Source organism: Capra hircus, chromosome 16, assembly GCF_001704415.2.
Source record: "Capra hircus breed San Clemente chromosome 16, ASM170441v1, whole genome shotgun sequence".
In the NCBI taxonomy this organism is placed as follows: domain Eukaryota; kingdom Metazoa; phylum Chordata; class Mammalia; order Artiodactyla; family Bovidae; genus Capra; species Capra hircus.
The window spans coordinates 31,164,933-31,187,679 of NC_030823.1; the positions used below are offsets into that span (position 1 = coordinate 31,164,933).

The 22,747-nt window shown below is 37.6% G+C and overlaps 1 protein-coding gene across 1 annotated transcript in view; it reads right to left on the reverse strand.

The window, feature by feature from the left end:
• C16H1orf101 (chromosome 16 C1orf101 homolog) overlaps positions 1–22,747 on the reverse strand; it is a 150,172-nt gene that overhangs the window by 49,279 nt on the left and 78,146 nt on the right. The window contains exons 11-13 of the mRNA XM_005690605.2: positions 16,495–16,972; positions 10,597–11,039; positions 1,523–1,581 (exon numbers count right to left, since the gene is read on the reverse strand). Coding sequence (XP_005690662.2) covers positions 1,523–1,581; positions 10,597–11,039; positions 16,495–16,972 — 980 coding nt within the window. The remainder of the gene's footprint in view (positions 1–1,522; positions 1,582–10,596; positions 11,040–16,494; positions 16,973–22,747) is intronic.

Sequence of the window (22,747 nt, forward strand, 5' to 3'; positions counted from 1 at the left end):
TGGTGTTGGAGAAGACTCTTGAGAGTCCCTTGGACTGCAAGGAGATCCAACCTGTCCATTCTGAAGGAGATCAACACTGGGATTTCTTTGGAAGGAAGGATGCTAAAGCTGAAACTCCAACACTTTGGCCACCTCATGTGAAGAGCTGACTCATTGGAAAAGACTCTGATGCTGGGAGGGATTGAGGGCAGGAGGAGAAGGGGACGACAGAGGATGAGATGGCTGGATGGCATCACTGACTCGATGGATGCGAGTCTGAGTGAACTCCGGGAGTTGGTGATGGACAGGGAGGCCTGGCGTGCTGCGATTCATGGGGTCGCAAAGAGTCAGACATGACTGAGCGACTGAACTGAACTGAACTGAGGAATCCTAGAGGCCTAGTGGTGGTGGTGACTGCTTGCTGCTTCTGCTAAGGTGCACTGTGGTCATATCCTAAAGTCATGAAATGGTATCCCATATTTTGGCCAGGATAGGTCAGCACAATGGGAAATAAAATGAACTTCTATCAGAATTTCAGCCCTTCTGTTTCATTAACACCCTTAGTCTCCTGAGGATGGGGCTTAGCTGCTAACATTGTTGCCTGCTTCCTGATGGTATTTCACAGCCATAGCTTCCCTGGTGGCTCAGTGGTAAAGAATCTGCCTGCCAATGCAGGAGACTCAGGAGACGTGGGTTCGTTTCCTGGGTATGACGATCTATCTCCAGTATTCTTGCCTGGGAAATCCCATAGACAGAGGAGCCTGGTGGGCTACAGTCCATGGGGTTGTAAGAATCAGACACAACTGAGTGGCTAAACAACAATTACCACAAGCCATGGCATAGATTCCTTCTCTAGCCTCTACAGATAATGCCTTTGGAAAAATAGATACTAAGTTATGAAATTAGTTTTCTGAACCTCATTATGCTGCACAATATGATCTGACTGGAAGCAAAAGGCAGACCAGACATCATGCCTTTGTAGATTAGGAAAAGCACATGGATCATTTCTGCTCAGGCAAAATAGGAGGTCTCAAAAATTACAGGAGAAAAGTTTTGAAAGTATTATTCATTTCTTGCCCCTGCTAAGGTTTTTACTTATTGAAAAAACTGGGATAAAACAAACACAAACTAACCACAAACAAATGTTCTTTTCCTTTCAGTATTCATTGTATTTTCCTATTTCTCATATATATAAAATATGCTAAATAAGTGAAGATACAAATAGCACATTTTTTAATTTTTAAAACACTATACAATAGATCATCTGAAGCTGAAGCTCCAATACTTTGGCCACCTGATGCAAAGAACTGACTAACTGGAAAAGACCCTGATGTTGGGAAAGACTGAAGGCAGGAAATGAAGGGGGCTACAGAGGTTGAGACGGTTGGATGGCATCATCGAATCGATGAACTCATCACCGAATGAGTTTGAAATCTGGATATTTAAAAGGATATGAGGCCATTTAAATAAAACAATATGTGCAAATCAATAACCTGAATAGCATATTTAATATTGAGTAGACTCTTTTAAAAGTCATACTTACTGCAACTTGAAATAATCATCTACTGTTTCATAATTTATATTCTGAGAAAATGTCAATGTCTGAAAAAGAAAATAAAAAAGCTTATGTAAAGCAGGAAAATTGGGAATGGGCACAATCGATACTTTCAAGACACATTTAAATCTTTCTCTAGGTAAGAAAAATAATATTTAGCATTTTTCTAATTTGTTGTCTATCTCAGAAACTCCAATTATGTAGATATTTGACTTTCCTTGTTATATTACCTTATTTTACTTTTTATATTATCATAGCTCCTTTATTTACATTGTTTTTCTCTCATTTAACTTTTGTTGTTGGAATGTTCTTATTTTTATTTTTCATTTATATCAGCATAGCAAGCTTTCATTTTCTTCTGTTTTCTAATAACCTGTCTCTGGGACCTTCTAAATTCTTCTTTGAGGTTTTTAAATGATTACAGATATCATATGCTCTATAGTTTTTGAGACTATGGGGAGTTATTTGCTTGATCTTTCCTCTGTTGTTTTTGAGTAATTTTTAAAAATGTCCGTTTGCCTTTTGCATATTTTCTCCTCTCTGAACCATGTTTCATCTCAGTTTTCAGTATCCTATCTGGTTGCTATCATCTCAGGGTAAAGCCATTTACAGAACATATATGATAACAAAGGCAGAAAATTATAAATTTCACATTTTTGAAGTATGGAAGCTATAATTTCTACATCCTTAAATTACGTTCTGATAGTTCTTTGTCATATATATACTGATCTCCTCAGAGAGGTCAGTTTGGTTCTGGTTGATCTGTTGTGATAACAGACTTTGTGTCTGTAATATAGTCTTAGTGAGGGACTTCTCTGGTGGTCCAGGGGCTAAGACTTCGCACTCCTAATGCAGGGGGCCTGGGTATGATCCCTGCAGCTAGTAGATCCCACATGCTGCAACTAAGACCTTGTGCAGCCAAATAAATATTTAAAAAACCTTAGTGAAAAATCTTATTTCTTAAACAAAGTTTATTTACTTGTATGCTGGATACTAAGTTGAATGACATAAAATATGCATTTTTTATGATAACATTGAGGCTATGAAAGTAATCACACTAAAAATAAATCTAGCTTCACTTCAACGAGATATTGCCTCACACCAGTCAAAATGGCTATCATCAAAAAATCCACAATAAATGCTGGAGAAGGTGTAGAGAGAAGAGAACCCTCATTGTTGGTAGTAATGTAAATTGGTATAGCCACTATGGAGAACAGTGTGAAGGTTCCTTAAAAAATTAAAAATAGAGCTCCCAGATGACCCTTCGTCTGAAAGAATACATGCATTCTAATGTTCATTGCAGCACTATTTACAATATTCAAGACATGGAAGCAACTTAGAACAGAGATAGAGAATCAAACTGGATACTCTCTCTGTATTAACCTGTGTTATCAGAAGACTATGCTTTCTGGGTAAGGGTAAATTAAGATTAAATTTGCCTTCTCTTTAACCATCCAGTGACTTCAGTCACTGAGTGATCAGAAAAAGCAAGAAAAAATAATTGTCCTAACAATTTGTGGCTGTGAGCAGGTACTTGCATGGCTTTATATCCTAGAATTGTTTTCTTGATGATCCAGGGGACTTGAAGAAGTCTCAGAGCAGTGGTACCTTAGATATCTGACACTGGCAAACACAGATCATCTCAAGATTGAAGCATTATTCTTCCTAGACTTCAGAGAATTCTTATAAATACTTTTTCAAGTATAATCAATAGCACACAGTCAACAATAACTAACCCCCGCCCCAAAATAAGGCATGTGTGAGTAATAACCAGAATAAACAATGATGGAGAGAAGAAACAGATGAAATACACATGCTCATACTTCAGATATGAAACTAATAGATGCATATTATAAAAGATATGTTTACTAGTTTTATGGAAATAAGTGACCAGAGCTGGAAAATATCTACAGTATGAAAGAAACTATAAAATTTGTAAGTGTGCTTTAAAAAAGAACAACTAAAACTTCTAGAAATTAAAAATACAACAATCAAACACATAGTATATAATTTTGACGTCAGGTTAGACATGACAAAAACGGGAATAGTGAGGTGGAAGATAGATCAGAAAAATTATAAGAATGTATGCCAGAGACAGAAATGAATGAAAATAAGGAAGACAGTTAAAAACTCATAAGGGATAGACTGAGAAAATTTAACCTATTTTTAATCAGAAAAAGAAAAGATAAAGAGGCACAGATAGTGTTTGACAAAATACCTACTGAAGACAATGACTGAGAGATTCAAGAGGCCCAGTAAATCCCAACTAGATAAAAATAAAGAAACATACATTTAGACACATCATGGTAAAAGGGCAGAAAGCAGAGAATAAAATCTTAAAAGCTAGTAACTACAAGAAATGGCTATTCACCTCTAGGACTGGAATGGAGGGAACAGAGGGAAGAAATTTGGCTTGTTACAAACTAGTAAGTTAGGTTAGGGGTTCCACAGACCTCGAACCCACACCTTGAAAGAGAGGTATTGCTAACCTGGTGTGGCAACTCACTTTTTGTAGTTACTAGCTCAGTAAAATCTCAGTTCCTTTTTTTCTTTTCATTTCTCTCATACATCCAGTTCTACTAATTCTTTATATTAAATCACTTTTACTAAGCCAATTGGTTTGTTTCTGTTTTCCTGGCTAGAGGCTTACGGATACAGGAGTAGTGTCAAGAAACCAACCCACAAAGATGGGAATCTCTGGGATTGATTTCATTGTGTCCTTGGCCTTGAACATGGTATTAAGTTCTTTGCTAAATGGGAAAGGGATTCTATTATTTCACAGTATGCGGAAACATTACAGTTCTTAACTGACTGTTCCTTCCAGGGAACAGCGCAGAGACAGTAGACTAAAATGCATCCCAAGTCCTTCTGTGAAAGAGGCTTATTAGCTTATTTCCATAGTGTGGCTTATGGGGCAGGCTTCTAATTAAACATCTAGGTACTGACTACAATTCTCTCCCGAGAATGGTGAGACTGACAGGTGCAACAGTATTGCACTCTCCTTTTGCCCACTCCAGGTTGTCAGTATCTCAGAGAAAGTAGCTATTAACACATCTGGTGCAGTAGCTAATAACACAGCTTTTGCGCTGGCCACTCAGAGAACAGAGAACACATCCCTCAATAGTCTGGCTCCGTTGGCCTGCAGAGCTTGTTCTTACAGGTTTGATGGGATGGCAGCAAACAAACATTTGTCAACTAGGTATCAGCCCGAGACTCAGCACTTAAGTAGCAGATGGAAATGCCAACTCCCTGAAAGCAGTATATTTGCACAGCTTAAAATCTGTCCCCTGAGTGTTTGGCTTTGAATCAACTTGCATTTGGGTACTGAGATACTCTCCCCAACCCCCTTGAAAGACTGACAGGTCTTAGCACACCCTAAAATACTGAGAGCCACTAAGAATAAAGTAAGTGGCTTGGACAATCACAAATGCTTGAGAGGCAACCAAGAGCTCGGGCAGAGTTGAATAGTAAGTTTCACCTCCTTCTAGACTGGAAGAAGCAGCTGTTTTATTTACTGCTTAGAAACTAACACAGAGAGTATAGGAAAATGAAGAAGCAGAAATATTTCTAAATGAAAGAAAAAGATAACATCATATAAAAAAAGCCTTAGTAAAATAGTAGTAAGTAATTTATCTGATAGAGTTCAAAATAACAGTTATAATAGTGGCCACTGAGCTCAGAAGAAGAATGGATGAACAAAGTGAGAATTTCAACAGAGACTGAAAATATAAGAATGTGTCAAATAGAAGTCACAGAGCTGAAGAATACATTAACTAAACTGACACATACAATAGGAGAGTTCAACAGCAGAACAGATGAAGTGGAAGAAAGGATGAGTGAACTCAAAGATGGCAGTAGAATTCACCAAATCAGAGCAGGAAAAAGCAAAGTGAAGACAGCTTCAAGGACTTATGGAACATTAGGGGGACCAACATTTGCATTACAGGGGTCCCAGAAGGAGAAGCGAGGGAGAAAGAGGCTTAAAAACTGTTTGAAGAAATAATGACTGAAAAAAACTTTCTTAACTTGGGAGAGGAAACAGACATCCAGATCCAAAAAGTTCAGAGAATTCCAAATAAGATAAATTCCAAAAGACCATACCAAGACACATCATAATTAAATATCAAAAGTTAAAGATAAGGAGAAAGTTTAAAAAGCATCTTGTTGTGTACAAGGGAACCCCCATAAGACTACCAGTAGATTTTTCAGTAATAACTTTGCAGGATTGAAGATAGTGGTATGATATACTCAAAATGCTTAAAGTAAAAAACTGCTTTTCAGAACTGAAGGAGATATCGTTTTTCAGACAAGCAAAATCAAAAGGAGTTTATCATCACTAAACTTTACTTAAAAGAAATATTAAAGAGACTTCTTAAGTTGAAATGAAAGGGTGCTATTAGTAACAGGAAATATGAAAGTATAAACCCAACTGGCAAAGGTAAATATATAGTAAAATTCAGAACAGTCTAATATATGAATGTGGTAATTAATCAGGTATAAAGCTGTATGAAAGTTAAAGACAAAATTAGTAAAAATAGCTATAATTGTTCATAGATACACAAGAGAAAAAGATGTAACTTGTGACATCAAAATGTAAAACGCAGGATGGGGTGTAAAAATGTAGAGCTTTAGACTACAATGAAATGTAAGTTGTTATCAACTTAAAATAGACTATTATAATTATAAGTTTTTGTATGTAAGCCACATAGTAACCACAAAGTAAAAACTTAAATGAGATACACAAAAGATAAAGAGACATGAATTAAAGCAAACCACTAAAAAAGTTGTTAAACCAGAAAGGAAGAGATCAGAAAAGATAAAAGGAACACAGAAGAACTACAAAAAAGTTAGGAACAGTTAACAAAATGGCAGTACATATGTATCAATAACTAATTAAAAGATATAGCATGGCTAAATGGGTGAAACAACCCATGTGTATGCAGAGGGCTTCCCAGGTGGCATGTGGTAAAGTACCCGCCTGCCACTGCAGGAGACATAAGAGACATGGGTTTGACCCTGGGGTGGGGAAGGTCCTCTGGAGGAGGGTGTTGCAACCCGCTCCAGTATTCTTGCCTGAAGAATCCCATGGACAGAGGAACCTGGAGGACTATGGTCCACAGGGATGCAAAGAATCGGACATGAGCGAAGCAACTTAGAATAAAAAAAAAACTCTGTATTCTGCTTATAAGAGACTCACTTCAGATGTAAAAATACACACAGACTGAAATTGAAGAGATAGAAAAAGATACTTTATGCAAATGGAAATCAAAAGAAAAATGGGATAGCCATAATTATCAGACAAAACATACTTTAAAAGAAAGACTATAATATAGACAAAGGAAGTCATTATATAATGACAAAAAATCAATCCAAAATGATATAATACTTATGCACCTAACATAGGAGCACCTAAATATATAGAGCAAATATAAACAGAGTTAAAATGAGAAATAGCAATACAATAATAGCAGGTAACTTCAGTTCCCAACTTGAATCAATAGATAGATCATCCAGATGGAAAACCAACAAGGAAACATTGGCCTTAAACAACATCTTATACCAGAATGACTTAACAGACATATCAAGAACATTCCATCCAAAAGCAAAAGAATTCTTCTCCAAAGCACATGGAATATTCTCCAGGATAGATTATATATTAGGCCACAAAACAAGTCCTACTAAATGTAAGAAGATTTAAATCAGAATCTTTTCTGACCACATGATATGAAGCTAGAAATCAATTATAAGAAGAAAACTGGAAAATTCACAGATTTTGCTGAACAAACAATGGGTCAAAGGAGAAATAAAAATTTCTGAGACAAATGAAAATGGAAAGCCAACATATCATGGAATATGTTTGATATATCAACATATCAAAATTTATGAGATGCACCAGAGCAGTTCTAAGAGGATAGCTCATAGTTATAAATGGCCTACATCAAGAAATAAGAATTGTTGGCAAAAAATCTAATTTAATACCTCAAAGAATTAGAAAAACAAGAAAAAACAAAGCCTAAAGAAGCCTAAGGTCAGTAGAAGGAAAGAAATAATGAAGGTCAGAGCAGAAATAAGTGGAAACCAAAATGACAATAGAAAAGATCAATGAAAATAAGAGTTGATTTTTTAAAAGTATAAACAATATTGACAAACCTTTAGTTAGACTCACTGAGAAAAAAGAGATAGGACTCAAACACATAAAAACAGATATGAAAGAGAAGACATTACAACTGATACTATAGACATAAAAAAGATCATAACAGATTACTATGAACAATTATATGTCAACAAATTGGGAAACCTAGAAGAAATGCATAAATTCCTAGAAACCTGTAACCTACAAGACTGAATCACTAAGAAGTAGAAAATCCAAATAGACAAATTACTAGTGAGAAGATTGAATCAGTAACCGAAAACCTCCCAAAAAACTCCATGACCAAAATGGCTTCACTAGTAAATTCTACCAATATTTATAGAAGAATCAATTCCAATCCTTTTCAAAATCTTCCACAAATATAGAGAAGGAACCATTTCAGAACTAATTTTACAATGCCAGGATTACTCTGATACCAAAGCCAAATAAATACACCACCAGAAAAGGATATCATGGGTCAATATCCCTGATGAACACAGATGCAAAAATTCTCACCAAAATTTAGGAAAATAAATTCATCAATACACTAAAAGGATTATACATCATGATCAAGTAGAATTTACTCCAGGAATGCACAGATGGTTCAACATGTACAAATCAGTCAATGTGATACAGCACATTAAAAAATGAAGGATAAAAATCATATGATTATCTCAATAGATGCAGAAAAAGCATTTGACAATATTCACCACCCATTTATGATAAAAACTCTCAACAAAGTGTTTATAGAGGAACAAACCTCAACGTTATAAAGCCGATACACAATAACCCCATAGCTAACATCATACTCAATGGCAAAAAGCTGAAAGCTTTTCCTCTAAGATTGGACCAAGACTCACCACTTTTATTCAAGTTCTAGCTAGAGTAATTAGGCAAGCAAACAAATAAAAGGCATCCAAATTAAAGAGGAAAAAATAAAACTGTCACTACTTGAAGATGACTTGATATTATATCAATATGTAAAGAAGTCCTAAAGACTTCACCAAAAAGACAAATCAATATAGGTACAGAATTCATGATCAATATATAAAAATCTGGTGCATTTTTATACACTAATAAGGGTCTGTCAGAAAGACAAATCAAGAAAATAATTCCAGGGCTTCCCTGGTGGTTCAGTGGTTAAGAATCGAACTTGCAGTGCCATGGACACAAGTCTGATCCCTGGTCCAGGAAGATCCCACATGCTATGGAACAACTAAAGCCCATGAGCCACAGCTACTGAACTTGCATTCTAGAGCCTACGAGCCACAACTACTGAGCCCATGCACTGCAACTACTGAAGCCCACTTGCTAGAGCCTGTGCTCTGCAACAAGAGAAGCCACGGCAACGAGGAGCCCACTCACAGCAACCAGAGAGGACAAGAGTAACCCCCACTCCTCACAGCTGGAGAATGCCCACATGCAGCTGTGAAGACTCACCACAGCCAAAGAAGTGAAATGAAACTGAAAAATAAGTCTTCAAAAAAGAAAACGATTCCATTCATAGTTGTACCAGAAAGAATAAAGGACACAGGAATAAATTTAACCCAAAGGGAGGGGGAGTCAAGACGGCAGACTAGGGGAAGGCAGAATTCATGTCTCCTCACAAGCGCATCAAGACTACATCTACAATGGAACAGTTCTCACAAAGCACCTGCTGAAAACCAGTGGAAGATCCTGGACACCTAAAAGGACAAGAAAGGTTCCAATGCAATTGGGTAGGACAAAAGAAAGAAAAGAAAGAAAGAAAAGAGGAAATGGGAAGGGACCAGCACCCCTGGAGGGGAGCTGAGGCTGAGGAGAGGGTCCTGCAACTCAAAGAAGCGCCCTCCCAGTAGGGAAACCCACTGGGACAGAAAGGGACCTTTCATGATCAGAGGGGAACACAACAGCTGATCTGTGGAAGGCAGAACAAAGTAAGAACTGTGCTCATGGTCCATGCTGCCCCTCTGCACACCCCAGCCTGAGTTGTGTGTCTCCTGGTACAGAGCAGGGCTGGGTGCTGGAAAGTGGGGTTTGGAGAGCAGACCCAGGGAGGGGACAGCTGTTGGCTGTGAAGCAACATCTCCTGGAGTAAGGAGCTCCACAAACTGGAAAGTTTGAGGGAAGAAGCCTGGGTCACCATAGGAGCAAGTGCCATTGTTGAGTGGCGCACAAAGGGCAGAGCCCCCATTGCAAGGCCCTTTTCCACCCACCAGCCCCTTGCCTGTATGGGCATTTGGAGGGGCACCCATCTGAGCAGACCTTGTGAACTGATTTGACAAATACAACTGTAGCCAAATGTTGGACTTGAAAGGCCTTGTGGCTTCCATTTTCACCACTGTGGAACACTGTCCTCAGACTGCCATGAGAAGAAGCCAGGTCCAGCCTGGAGGATAGAGGACACATGGGACAGAGACAAGTGCTCCACCTGAGGCCTCCTATACTAACATGCCAGTGCTTGCGCCAAATATTTGACATACAGATGAAGCCATCTTACATTATCCTGTCCCAGGCAAACCGCCAGATGACTACAGCCTCATGAGTAAAACCAAGATGCAACTAGCTGTCCTGCCCACCTACTCATAACCCAAATTGTTGCCTCACAGAACTTGTTGTTCGAAGGTGTTATGTTTATGGTGGTGTTACAGTGCAATAGATAGCAGACAGAACTCCACAAAACAGTCACATACTATTTTTTTTTAAAGGGAAGTGAACAATGTAATTGACAGTAGAAGAGTTCTATAGGAATGTGCTTTTACGTGGCAAAGAGGCCCTGGATATTGAAAGTAAAAACTGTCACTCAGAAGTTAATGAGTTATCATATCATTACTCATTAAAAACATACATATTTCTCAATATTTCAAAGCTAAATTTAAAATTTGTTTTTTTAAATGTTAATATTATAATTTTGCATTTATTAAAATCAAAGAATTTCAAAATATTAACTTACCGTGGTTTTACTGTAATATCTTGAGGTAACTTCATACTGAACCTGATCTTTTATTTCTAATATTTTGGGGCCATATGATTCCACAACAATATATAGACCAATATTTTCTGAATAGACTATTTGAGCCCAGAGGGACAGGTTTTGTCCCTTGTCCAAAAAGTAAAAAAAATTAAAAATATCATTATGAAATGCCACGTAGGGGCACTTTTCTTTTGTCTTGAAAGTTATACTTTGTGCTTCCAGTTTTAAGGGATATTCTTCTGCATATATTTTGCCATTTTCAAAAACATATACGAGATATATATGACCAGATGGTTTAAAAGAAATTAATGATTTTACTGTGCTATTTGTCCATAGATGTAGCTTTATTGCATCTTTGATTTTAATCTTGAAATAAAACATTACATTGTTTTCCATTTTTACCACAATATTTCCATAATAATCTGGAAAAAAAAAGGAGAAAGGTTTTTGTTACTCTAAGTTAACATAAATCCATGCTGACATGGACTGTAGCCGGCCAGGCTACTCTGTCCATGGGATTCTCCAGGCAAGAATGTTGGAATGGGTAGCCATTCCCTTCTCCAGGGGATCTTCACAGCCCAGGGATCGAACCTGGGTCTCCCACATTGCAGGTAGATTCTTTACCACCTGAGCCACCAGGGAAGCCCCTACTTAAGTGCACTATTAACCAAAATAATTTCTTTCATAATGATATTTATATACTTTGAGAAAATCAAGGTGTGCAGACACAAACGCATAACTTTACATGATGTTTGAGAGCTGCTCTCCCACTTCATAGCAGAGCATTTTGTTTTTTCTGCATACCTTTCTTCTTGCATTCACTGTATGACTTTTATAATCACATTAACATACAAGAAAGAGCTTGAATTAGTGCATTAAATAATAATGAGGATGAGTATGACAGGAATGAATTTATTAGGAAGTACTGTGATATGGACCAAATTATGTCCCCTCAAAATGCCTGTGTTGAAGCCCTAACTCTCATTGTGACTGTATTTGAATGTAGAGGCTCTAACGAGGTAATTAAGGTTAAATGGGGTCAGAAGGATGGGGCCCTAATCCAATATGACTGATGTCTTTATCAGGGGAGGAAGATACACCAGAGATCTCTTTCTCTCTCTGCTGGCACAAAGAAAAAAGGCTATGTGAGGGCACAGTGAGAAGGTGGTCACTGTCTCTAAGCCGGTCAGAAACCAACCTTGATGGCATCTTGATCTTGAACTTCTAGCCTCCAGAATTGTGAAAAAATAAGTTTCTATTCTTTAAGCCACCTGGTCTGTGATATTTTTTTATGGCAGCCATAGTGTGCATGCTCAGTCGCTCAGTTGTGTCCACCTCCTTGTGACCCCATGGACTTTAGCTTGCCAGGCTCCTCTGTCCACGGAGTTTTCCAGGCAAGAATACTGAAGTGGGTTGCCATGTCCTCCTTCAGGGGATCTTCCTGGCCCAGGGAGCGAACCTGTGTCTCCAGCATCTCCTGCATTGGCAGGCAGGTTCTTTTTACCACTGAGCCACCTTAGGAAGCCCAGCAGCAATAGTAGGCTAATGCAGTTGGGATGAAGAAAAGGTGGTAGTGAAGGAACTGGCACCTTTTCAGGTTCGCTCTATAAATAATAATCAACTTTCTCCCCTTAATAGAGTATTATAACTAAGTTATAGACGTTCATAAAGAGTACATTTCTTAACCTCTTTGATCCTATAACCATATCTATAAAATGAACAGATGGACTAGTTGGTTTCATAGCTTCTTTTCAGATACGACACTCTGTGTACAGCTCCCAGGATTATACTTTCTTTAATTTTCAAAAACAATACTTAGAAAGGACTAGTTGAAAGGAGAAAGGTAAATAAAAGAGTTAGGGAGATTCAGAGTGTTTTGTGCTTTTGCACCTTATGTTTGGAATCTAAATAATTAAATAACATTTTCACAAAATGCCATAAATTATATTCTAATCAAACTCAAATCAGAAATGCTGTTTTTTAGGATCAGAATATTATAGTAAGTGTCAACATATTCCTATTTTCCTATCACACTGCTCATTAAAACACTATTAAGTGAATTTTGGATTAAACATGAAGTTAAGATGAAAATTAGAAATTATTTTTTAAAATAATGAGAATAAGAACACTGTATATAAAAGTATGCATAATTTTCATATAACACTCTATATAAAAGAATCATTAATGATAAAAGCAGAAATTAAGGAATTAAATAAAAAAGGATGTAGAGTTGATAAATAAAGCAGTTCTTTTCAAAGGAAAGGAAAACAAAACCCAAAAAACCTCTAAAAATAATAAATATCTTGCAAACAAGCAAGTAGGGATATAAACAATATTATATATGAACAAGAGAATACAAATATAGATATGTAACAAACTTGAACATTAAAATGTGAAGTCTTTGCCAATAAATACAAACATCTAAAACTGACTGAAGAAGAGATGAAAGAATTTAATAGACCAATTAAAGAAAATAAAAATAATGAAGACATATAACATTCCTGATTGGGAATATATGGCAAATATGCAATCGTCTATTCATTACATATTTACTGAATGCTCAACTATAGCTACACACCACTCTAGATAGTTGGGAGGACACATTAGTAAGAAAATAAAAGATTTTTTTCCTTTGTAGCTTACATTCCTTTAGGGAAGGCAACCAATAAACATAAAATAAGTAAATTATATAGTGTGTTAGGGGCATTCCTGGTGACTTAGTGGTAAAGAATCCATCTGCCAATGCAAAGGATGTGAATTCAACCCCTGGGTAGGGAAGGTCCCCTGGAGAAGGAAATGGCAACCCACTCCAGTATTCTTGCTTGAGGAATCTCATAAACAGAGGAGCCTGGTGGGCTACAGTTCATAGTGTCGCAAAGAGTTGGACACACACACTTGGTGACTAAACACACACACTTAGTGTGTTAGGTGATTAAAGCTGCAGTGATCAAAACAATATAGATCTTGTGAAGACAGAAGAGTGGGAGGGAATAGCCTAAAACTGAACTCGCTTAACATGAGGAATAAATACATGCTAAAATTGGCATTTCAGATCTGTGGGGCAAGGTTTGCTTAACAGAAGACTGATCTGAAGGCAATACCAGGTTTCAGAGGAAAAATAAATAAAATTAGGTTTCTAACTTATACCAAATACTATAGATGAATTAAAGATTGAAACATAAGAATTATAATGTTAAACTAGTTTTTAAAATATTTAAAAATTTTATTTTAGGATTTATTTGACTGCCTCGGGTCTTAGTTGCACATGGGATTTTCACTGAATCACAGAGGATCTTCTGTTGCAGTGCACGGACTCTCCATTTGCAGTGCATGGACCCTCTAGTTGTGGTGCATGTGGGATCCCAGTTTCCCAACCAGGGATCGAACCCGTGTCCTTGCATTGTAAGGCAGATTCTTAACCACTGGATCACCAGGGAACTCCCAAAGTTAAATTATTAACAGAAAATATATGACAATATTTCTAATAATTGGAAAGTCCTTTCATATTATGACATTATCAGAGAAGTCACACATAAAAAAATACTTGGACTTTAGCCTGAATTAAGTAGAAGAGTTATATTGATATCAAAGTGAAGAATATTCTTGGCAGTAGGTATCCAAGAAATAGCAAAGAGGCCAGTCTGGTTAGGTAACAGTGAACAAAGAGTCAAGTGATAGGAGACCACGTCAGAGTCTAGGGCCAGATCTCATACTGTGTTTCAGGTTATGCTAAAGGTTTTACATTGTATTCTGAGTGATATAAGAAGCCAAGTGAGGGTTTTAAGCAGAGGAATATGATTTTGCATATATTTTCAAAGGCTCACTCTGGCTGCTAGGTGTACCGTAACCTGGTTGATGATGGGGACACATGGATAAAAGATGAGAGACCACTTAAAAAACTCTTATACTTATGGGCTAGAGAGGATAGGGTCTTGGACTGGAGCGGGAATGGTGCAAAAAGGCTAGGTTTTAGATATACTTTTTACACACAGCCAGCAGGATTTGATAATGGCTTGCTATGAGATGTAAAAGGGGAGAATTCAAGGATGAGGTCAAGGTTTGTGGTTGGAAGAAAAGAAGAGCTGTTTACTTGATAAGGGATGACAAGGGAAGAAGCAGGCTGCAGTGTGGGTGAGGGACTCAAGGATTCAGTTTTGGATATGTTAGTCTGAGATGCCCACTAGTCATCTGAGTGAAAGTATCAAGAGGTAGTAAGAAATAGCAGTTTGGAGTTCAGGCTAGGGATCATGGCTGGAGGGCAAAGAATCAGTGTAAACAGAGTTCAGACTTCTCCATTTAGGTATTAAGAAGATGAGAATGGAAGAGGCTGCAGCTGGTGAAGTAGGAAGAAAATAAAAAATACCCTCAAAAGTCTTTGGGAAAAGGTGTTTCAGGAAAAAGGCCATGTTGAGTTGTTTCAAATGCTGCTGCCAGATCACAAAAGATGACTGGAAATTGGCCATTGGATTAACAAATTTATTTATTTTTGGCTGTGCTGGGTCCTCGTGGCTGTGCTGACTTTTCTTTAGCTGTGGAGCGCAGGAGCTACTCTAGTTGTGGTGTGCGCGTTTCTCATGATGTGGATCCTCTTGTGGAGCACGGGTTCTAAGGCATGCAGGTTTCAGTAATTACGGCTCCCAGGCTCTAGAGAACAGGTGCAATAGTTGTGCATACAGGCTTAGTTGCTCCGAGGCATGTGGGATCCTTCCTGATTAGGGATAGAACCCGTGTCTCCTGCATTGGCCGGTGGATTCTTTACCCCTGAACCACTAGGGAAGCCCAAGAATAACTACTATTAGTTAAAGGCTTACCACTTGCTAAGTATTATTCTAAGCATTTTATATACAATCCCTTATCTAGTCAATGTGACAGTCCTATTAATATATTTTAGATTAGAAAAGTGAGGTTTGGAAACGTTAAATGACATTTTTATAGACTTGAAAACAGATGGGATTAACTCTACAACACCTGTTACAGAATTCAGTTTCATTGAATTGTGTTCCCTCAAAAAAGTTATGTTGAACTTCTAACTCCAAATGCTGCTTCAGAACATGACTATATTTGGAAACAGAGTCATTACAGATGTAATTAGTTAAGATGAGATCATTCTGGGCTACGGTTGGCCCTGGTGTCCTTATAACAAGATAGTGTATGGAGACAGGAAGAATGCTATGTGATGCCACAGGCAGTGACTGGAATGTTGCAGCTGCAGGGAAGGAATGGCAAGGTTTGCCAGCAAGTCACAGAAGCTAAGAAAGATTCCTTCAGATTTCAGAGGCAGTATGGCCCTGCCAACACTTTAAATGTGGAATTCTAGCCTCTCGAACTGAGAAAATAAATTTCTGAGGCTTTAAGTTTGTACCAGTTTGTGGTACTTTTGTTATGGGCACCCTAAGTCCTAGGAAGTGAATATAACCACACATCACCTCCTACACTGAAAACACATATATAAGTTGCATGTGTATCTGCTGATTGATCAGAATGAACCTCTGAAAAAAGAACCTGAGTTTGCCATTTTGCTTTATGAGATCCTGAAAAAAAAGTCAAAGTGTTAGTCTCTCAGTCATGTCCGACTCTTTTCGACCCCATGGACTGTAGCCCACGAGACTCTTCTGTATATGGAATTCTCCAGGCAAGAATATCACAGTGGGCAGCCTGCATTGCAGGCAGATTCTTCACCGTCTGAGCCACCAGGGAAGTCCCTTATGAGATCCTAGTTAGCATTAAGATAATTTTAAAGATAACCATTTTTAGATGGTAAAACATCTAAACATCTTTACCAAAAACACCATATATTAATGCATTAAAATTGTACATCTTCATAAGGAAGATATCTATGAATTCTAGAATAATTTTTGCAGATTGAAGATAACTTACCCATAAGAACATTATGAATAATGCTGTTTTGTGATAACCTTGATAGATTTCCAAATTCTGTAGTTGTTTGTATAACTCCAGTATCTCTGAAATTATGATAATAATAGTAGATCCTATGTTTGTCCCATAGTAATAATTCTGGCATTGCTGAATGTAAGAAATAGGGAATTAAAAAAGTGTCTATAGTGACATCAAATGCAAAGTCTTGGAATACCCATTGTATTGTATCTTCATTGTATATCACTAGGTAAATTGTTTTGGAGGTGTTACATATAATGCAGTAATTTAATAACAAGGCAAGTTCCAAAGGGTGTCCTGTATACTCAACATTGTGTATAGTCAGAGTAGCAGTTGGTGACGTCTTTAGACGTCCTTTTAGTTTTTCAGTAGTTAATATTTTAACAAATTTAAGAAGAGCATATCCAAGATAAACTTCATTTTCTGTCCAGATTGCCATGTAGCTTCTTCTTTCTTTATCCTGTGACAAAATAGAAAACAATTAGAATACCTTTGATTTTAGAGAGGGTGCTAACAATTCCTGTCTTCTATTTTGCAACATTTAAAAATAAAACACAGTAACTACCTACTAAGGTTTAATTTGTACTGTATTTCTGAACAATATTTCAGACATAGAAGTTACACTGAAATCTATTACACATAGGTATAAAAATAAATTATTCCAATAATTTTATTCTTTTGTATACTTTTTTTATCAATAGAAATAATTAATTTAAATTCCCTTTTAAATCCTTAAAGAGCATTAGCCTTCTCTTTTCTTATGTATTTATCTACTCTGACCAAGAGTGTCCCTTAGACTTTGATGTTTACTAAGGTCAAGAAATAAGGATATTTCAAACGTTATTTTTGGAATTCCAACTTCCTTTGCTAAAGAGAAGAGAGAACTTAAAACCTGAGACAAATCAGTACTACCCTTTGATGGACACTGTAAGAGGGGAAAACCACCCAGAGTTGCTATGTCTGAGATTCAGTGGGTGTAATTTCATTTAGGGAGCCAAGTACCCCCTTTCCCCTGTCTCCCCTCCCCCAACTGGTTCTAATTCTTAAAGATTTTTACTTAAAATGGAAGTTCTATGTCCATGACAATCAACAGAGTCTTTTGTGCATATCTTGTCTCCCCAAATAAAGAAATTTGTACATTTATTTAATGTACAAATATTTAGTCTATACTCAAACAGTATGTAGAAAGAAATCGAACTGATAATTAAAAAAAAAAAAAGAGAGAGAGAGACCATTTGGGGTAAAAAGACATTTTACCAAATGAAGATTCAATTTAAAACCTAGAACTTCTGTTGCTGAAAATGAGTGCGAAACAATTCTCAAGAAGGAAATAGATTAGAAGCAAAATGATGAGCCCTTTATAGAAAAGACTCAGTTATTCTCACTATTCTTGGCAGAGGGAGGGGAACGGGAATTGGTCATAAACATAATAGATGGGAACTCCAGTGAGCCCCAGCCATGTAATGAGATTATACCTACCCAAAACTCTTTCCTATAGATCTTCACTTGGGTATAGTAAGCCAAGGTCTTGGGGCAAGGCAGGAAAGTGGAGCAATCCCTCTGATGCATTCATGGCCTCTCCCAAATATAAAGCAGTAACCTTCTAAGGACAGGGAGGGGACAGGCACCAGGGCAACAAAGTTGAGAGACATCTGTCAGCATTCTGGATGCTCCGTTACCATATACAGGAAGTGGATAAGAGAGCTAAGACAAGCTCTCCTTCTGAGATACACATGGTCTTCACTGAGAGTAAAAAGCAGTCTTCACGCAAGGATTAGGGGGCAGGGAAGCAGAAGAGAGAGAAATCTCCTAAGGCAAGAAAATCCTGGGGCTGATGAGAAAGGAAAGAGAAATCCTCAGTGATTAAAAAAACAAACAAACAAAGGTTGGCAGCAGAGACAGCTCTCTTAGGATTTGGAAAGCTGGTGACTCAGTTACAAAGTATGAAGAGATCTCTGGAATCTCGTCGGTGCTAAGACTCCAGGCACAGCAAAAGAGAAAACTGCTATGATGAAACACCGAAAATCTAGTGGAAAGACAGGCAAGAATGCAGAGATGGGGAATTACAGCTAAGATATGTAGATGATTAAAAAAAAAAAAAAAAAACAGAAATCCTAACTGAAATACAAAGAAAAAAAATCAGGACATCTGCCCATATTAAACAGTCTCATATATATGTTTCTGGAATCCTAGAAGAGGAAAAAGAGACTGGTGCAGAAGAAGTGTTTGAAGAAATAATGCTTAAGAACATCCAAAAATTCTAATGAAAGACATAATCCCAGAAATCCAAGAAGCTCAACTGAACCTCAAACAGGATAAATACAAAGGAAATTACACATAAGCTCATAATAAAAATGCTGAAAACCAAAGATAAAATGAAGGATTTAAACAAGTAAAAAAGACACATTATGTACTTGAGAACGACTGGAATAATGGCTCACTTCTTAACAAAAATGATGAAAGCCATAAGATAACCAAATGTCTTTGTAAATTGCTTTAAAAACAACTGAAAAACAACAAAACCTACCTATCATTATATAATTCTGTATTTGGTGGAAATGAAGGCAAAAAATAAAGACACTTTCTGTTCTGTTCTGTTCTGTTCAGTCGCTAAGTCGTGTCTGACTCTTTGTGACCCCCTGGGCGGCAGCATGCCAGGCTTCCCTGTCCTTCACCATCTCTTGGAGTTTACTCCAATTCATGTCCATTGAGTCGGCAATGCCATCCAACCATCTCATCCTCTGTTGTCCCCTTCTCCTCCTGATTTCAATCTTTCTCAGCATCAGGGTCTTTTCCAATGAGTCAGCTCTTCGCATCAGGTGGCCAAAGTATTGGAGTTTCAGCTTCGGTATCAGTCCTTTCAATGAATATTCAGGACTGATTTCCTTTAGGATGGACTGGCTGGATCTCCTTGCAGTCCGAGGGGCTCTCAAGAGTCTTCTCCAACACCATAGTTCAAAAGCATCAATTCTTTGGAGCTCAACTTTCTTTATAGCCCAATTCTCACATCCATACACAACTACTGGAAAAACCATAGCCTTGATTATATAGACCTTTGTTGGCATAGTAATGTCTCTGCTTTTTAATATGCTGTCTAGGTTGGTCATAACTTTTCTTCCAAGGAGTAAGCGTCTTTTAATTTCATGGCTGTAGTCACAATCTGTAGTGATTTTGGAGCCCAAGAAAATAAAGTCTCTCACTGTTTCCATTGTTTGCCATGAAGTGATGGGACCGGATGCCATGATCTTCATTTTCTGAATGTTGAGCTTTAAGCCAACTTTTCCACTCTCCTCTTTCCCTTTTATCAAGAGGCTTTTTAGTTCTTCTTCACTTTCTGCCATAAGGGTGGTGTCATCTGCATATCTGAGGTTATTGCTATTTCTCCTGGCAATCTTGATTCCCGCTTGTGCTTCTTCCAGTCCAGCATTTCACATGATGTACTCTGCATATAAGTTAAATAAGCAGAGTGACAATATACAGCCTTGACATACTGCTTTCCCTATTTGGATGCAGTCTGTTGTTCCATGTCCAGTTCTAACTGTTGCTTCCTGACCTGCACACAGATTTCTCAAGAGGCATGTCAGGTGGTCTGGTATTCCCATCTCTTGAAGAATTTTCCAGTTTGTAAAGGCTTTGGCATAGTCAACAAAGCAGAAATAGATGTTTTTCTGGAACTCTCTTTCTTTTTTGATGATCCAACAGATATTGGCAATTTGATCTCTGGTCCCTCTGCCTTTTCTAAAACCAGCTTGAACATCTGAAAGTTCACAGTTCACATATTGTTGAAGCCTGGCTTGGAGAATTTTGAGCATTACTTTACTAGCGTGTGAGATGAGTGCAATTGTGAGGTAGTTTGAGCATTCTTTGGCATTGCCTTTCTTTGGGATTGGAATGAAAACTGACCTTTTACAGTCCTATGGCCACTGCCGAGTTTCCCCAATTTGTTGGCATATTGAGTGCAGCACTTTCACAGCATCATCTTTTAGGATTTGAAATAGCTCAACTGAAATTCCATCACCTCCACTAGCTTTGTTTGTAGTGATGCTTCCTAAGGCCCACTTGATGTCACATTTTAGGATGTCTGGTTCTAGGTGAATGATCACACCATCATGATTATCTGGGTCCTGAAGATCTTTTTTGTATAATTCTTCTGTGTATTCTTGCCACCTCTTCTTAATATCTTCTGCTTCTGTTAGGTCCAGACCATTTCTGTCCTTTATTGTGCCCATCTTTGCATGAAATATTTCCTTCATGTCTCTAACTTTCTTGAAGAGATGTCTAGTCTTTGCCATTCCATTATTTTCCTCCATTTCTTTGCATTTATCACTGAGGCAGGCTTTCTTATCTCTCCTTGCTGTTCTTTGGAACTCTGAATTTAGATGGGTATATCTTTCCTTTTCTCCTTTGCCTTTCACTCTGCTTCTTTCCACAGGTGTTTGTAAGGCCTCCTCAGACAGCCATTTTGCGTTTTTGCATTTATTTTTCTTGAGGATGGTCTTGATTGCTGGCTCCTGTAGAATGTCATGAACCTCCATCCATAGTTCTTCAGGCACTCTGTCTATCAGATCTAGTCCTTTGAATCTATTTGTCACTTCCACTGTATGATCATAAGGGATTTGATTTAGGTCATACCTGAATGGTCTAGTGGTTTTCCTTACTTTCTTCAATTTAAGTCTGAATTTGGCAATAAGGAGTTCATGATCTGAGCCACAGTCAGCTCCTGGTCTTGTTTTTGCTGACTGTATAGAGCTTCTCCATCTTTGGCTGCAAAGAATATAATCAATCTGATTTCATTGTTGACCATCTGGTGATGTCCATGTGTAGAGTCTTCTCTTATGTTGTTGGAAGAGGCTGTTTGCGATGATCAGTGCATTCTTTTGGCAAAACTCTATTAGCCTTTGCCCTACTTCATTCTGTACTCCAAGGCCAAATGTGCCTGTTACTCCAGGTATTTCTTGACGCGTACTTTTGCATTCCAGTCCCTCGTAAGGAAAAGGATATCTTTTTTTGGTGTTAGTTCTAGAAGGTCTTGTAGGTCTTCATAGAACCATTCAACTTCAGCTTCTTCAGCATTACTGGTCAGGGCATAGACTTGGATTACTGTGATAGCAAATGGTTTGACTTGGAAACGAACAGAGATCATTCTGTCGTTTTGGAGATTGCATTCAAGTACTGCATTTGGGCTCTTTTGTTGACTATGATGGCTACTCCATTTCTTCTAAGGTATTCTTGCCAACAGTAGTAGATATAATGGTCATCTGAGTTAAATTCACCCATTCCAGTCCATTTTAGTTCGCTGATCCCTAAAATGTCAACATTCATTCTTGCCATCTCCTGTTTGACCACTTCCAGTTTGCCTTGATTCATGGACCTAACATTCCGGGTTCCTTTGCAATATTGCTCTTTATAGCATTGAACTTTACTTCCATCACCAGTCATATCAACAACTGGGTGTTGTTTTCGCTTTGGCTCCATCTCTTCATTCTTTTTGGAGTTATTTCTCCACTGATCTCCAGTAGCATATTAGGCATCTACTGAACTGGGGAGTTCATCTTTCAGTGTCCTATCTTTTTGCCTTTTCATACTGTCCATGTTGATAAGTTTAGGAAGAATTCAAAACTTTTAAAATATTCTGCATTCCAACCAAGATCTACATTTTTAGTGGCATTTATTTCTAGATTTTTTTTTGTTCAATACTGATAGAATCAGCTTCTTAATTTCTATGAAAGCCAATAGGATTCTAATTGAAGTGCTGCTTTTCTCAAGAATTCTCATTGTAACAATATTACATTTTTTCCACCTATGAACAAACTACATTTTCATACATTTCAACCTATGATACATTTTACATGTCTTTACTTTACTCAATGATATTTGTAGTTTTAAAGTGTATATATTTGCATGTCTTTTATCAGGTTTATTCCTGAGTATTTAATATTTTAAATTCTATTTAAACAGTATTTTTTAATTTCTTTATTTCTTTTTTTTTTAATTCATTATTTTTATTTTACTTTACAATACTATATTGGTGTTGCCATACATTGACATGAATCTGCCACGGGTGTACATGAGTTCCCAATCCTGAACCTCCCTCCCACCTCTCTCTCCATATCATCTCTCTGGGTCATCCCAGTGCACCGACCCCAAGCACCCTGTATCCTGTATCCTGTATCGAACCTAGACTGGCGATTTCTTACATGATAGTATACATATTTCAATGCCATTCTCCCAAATC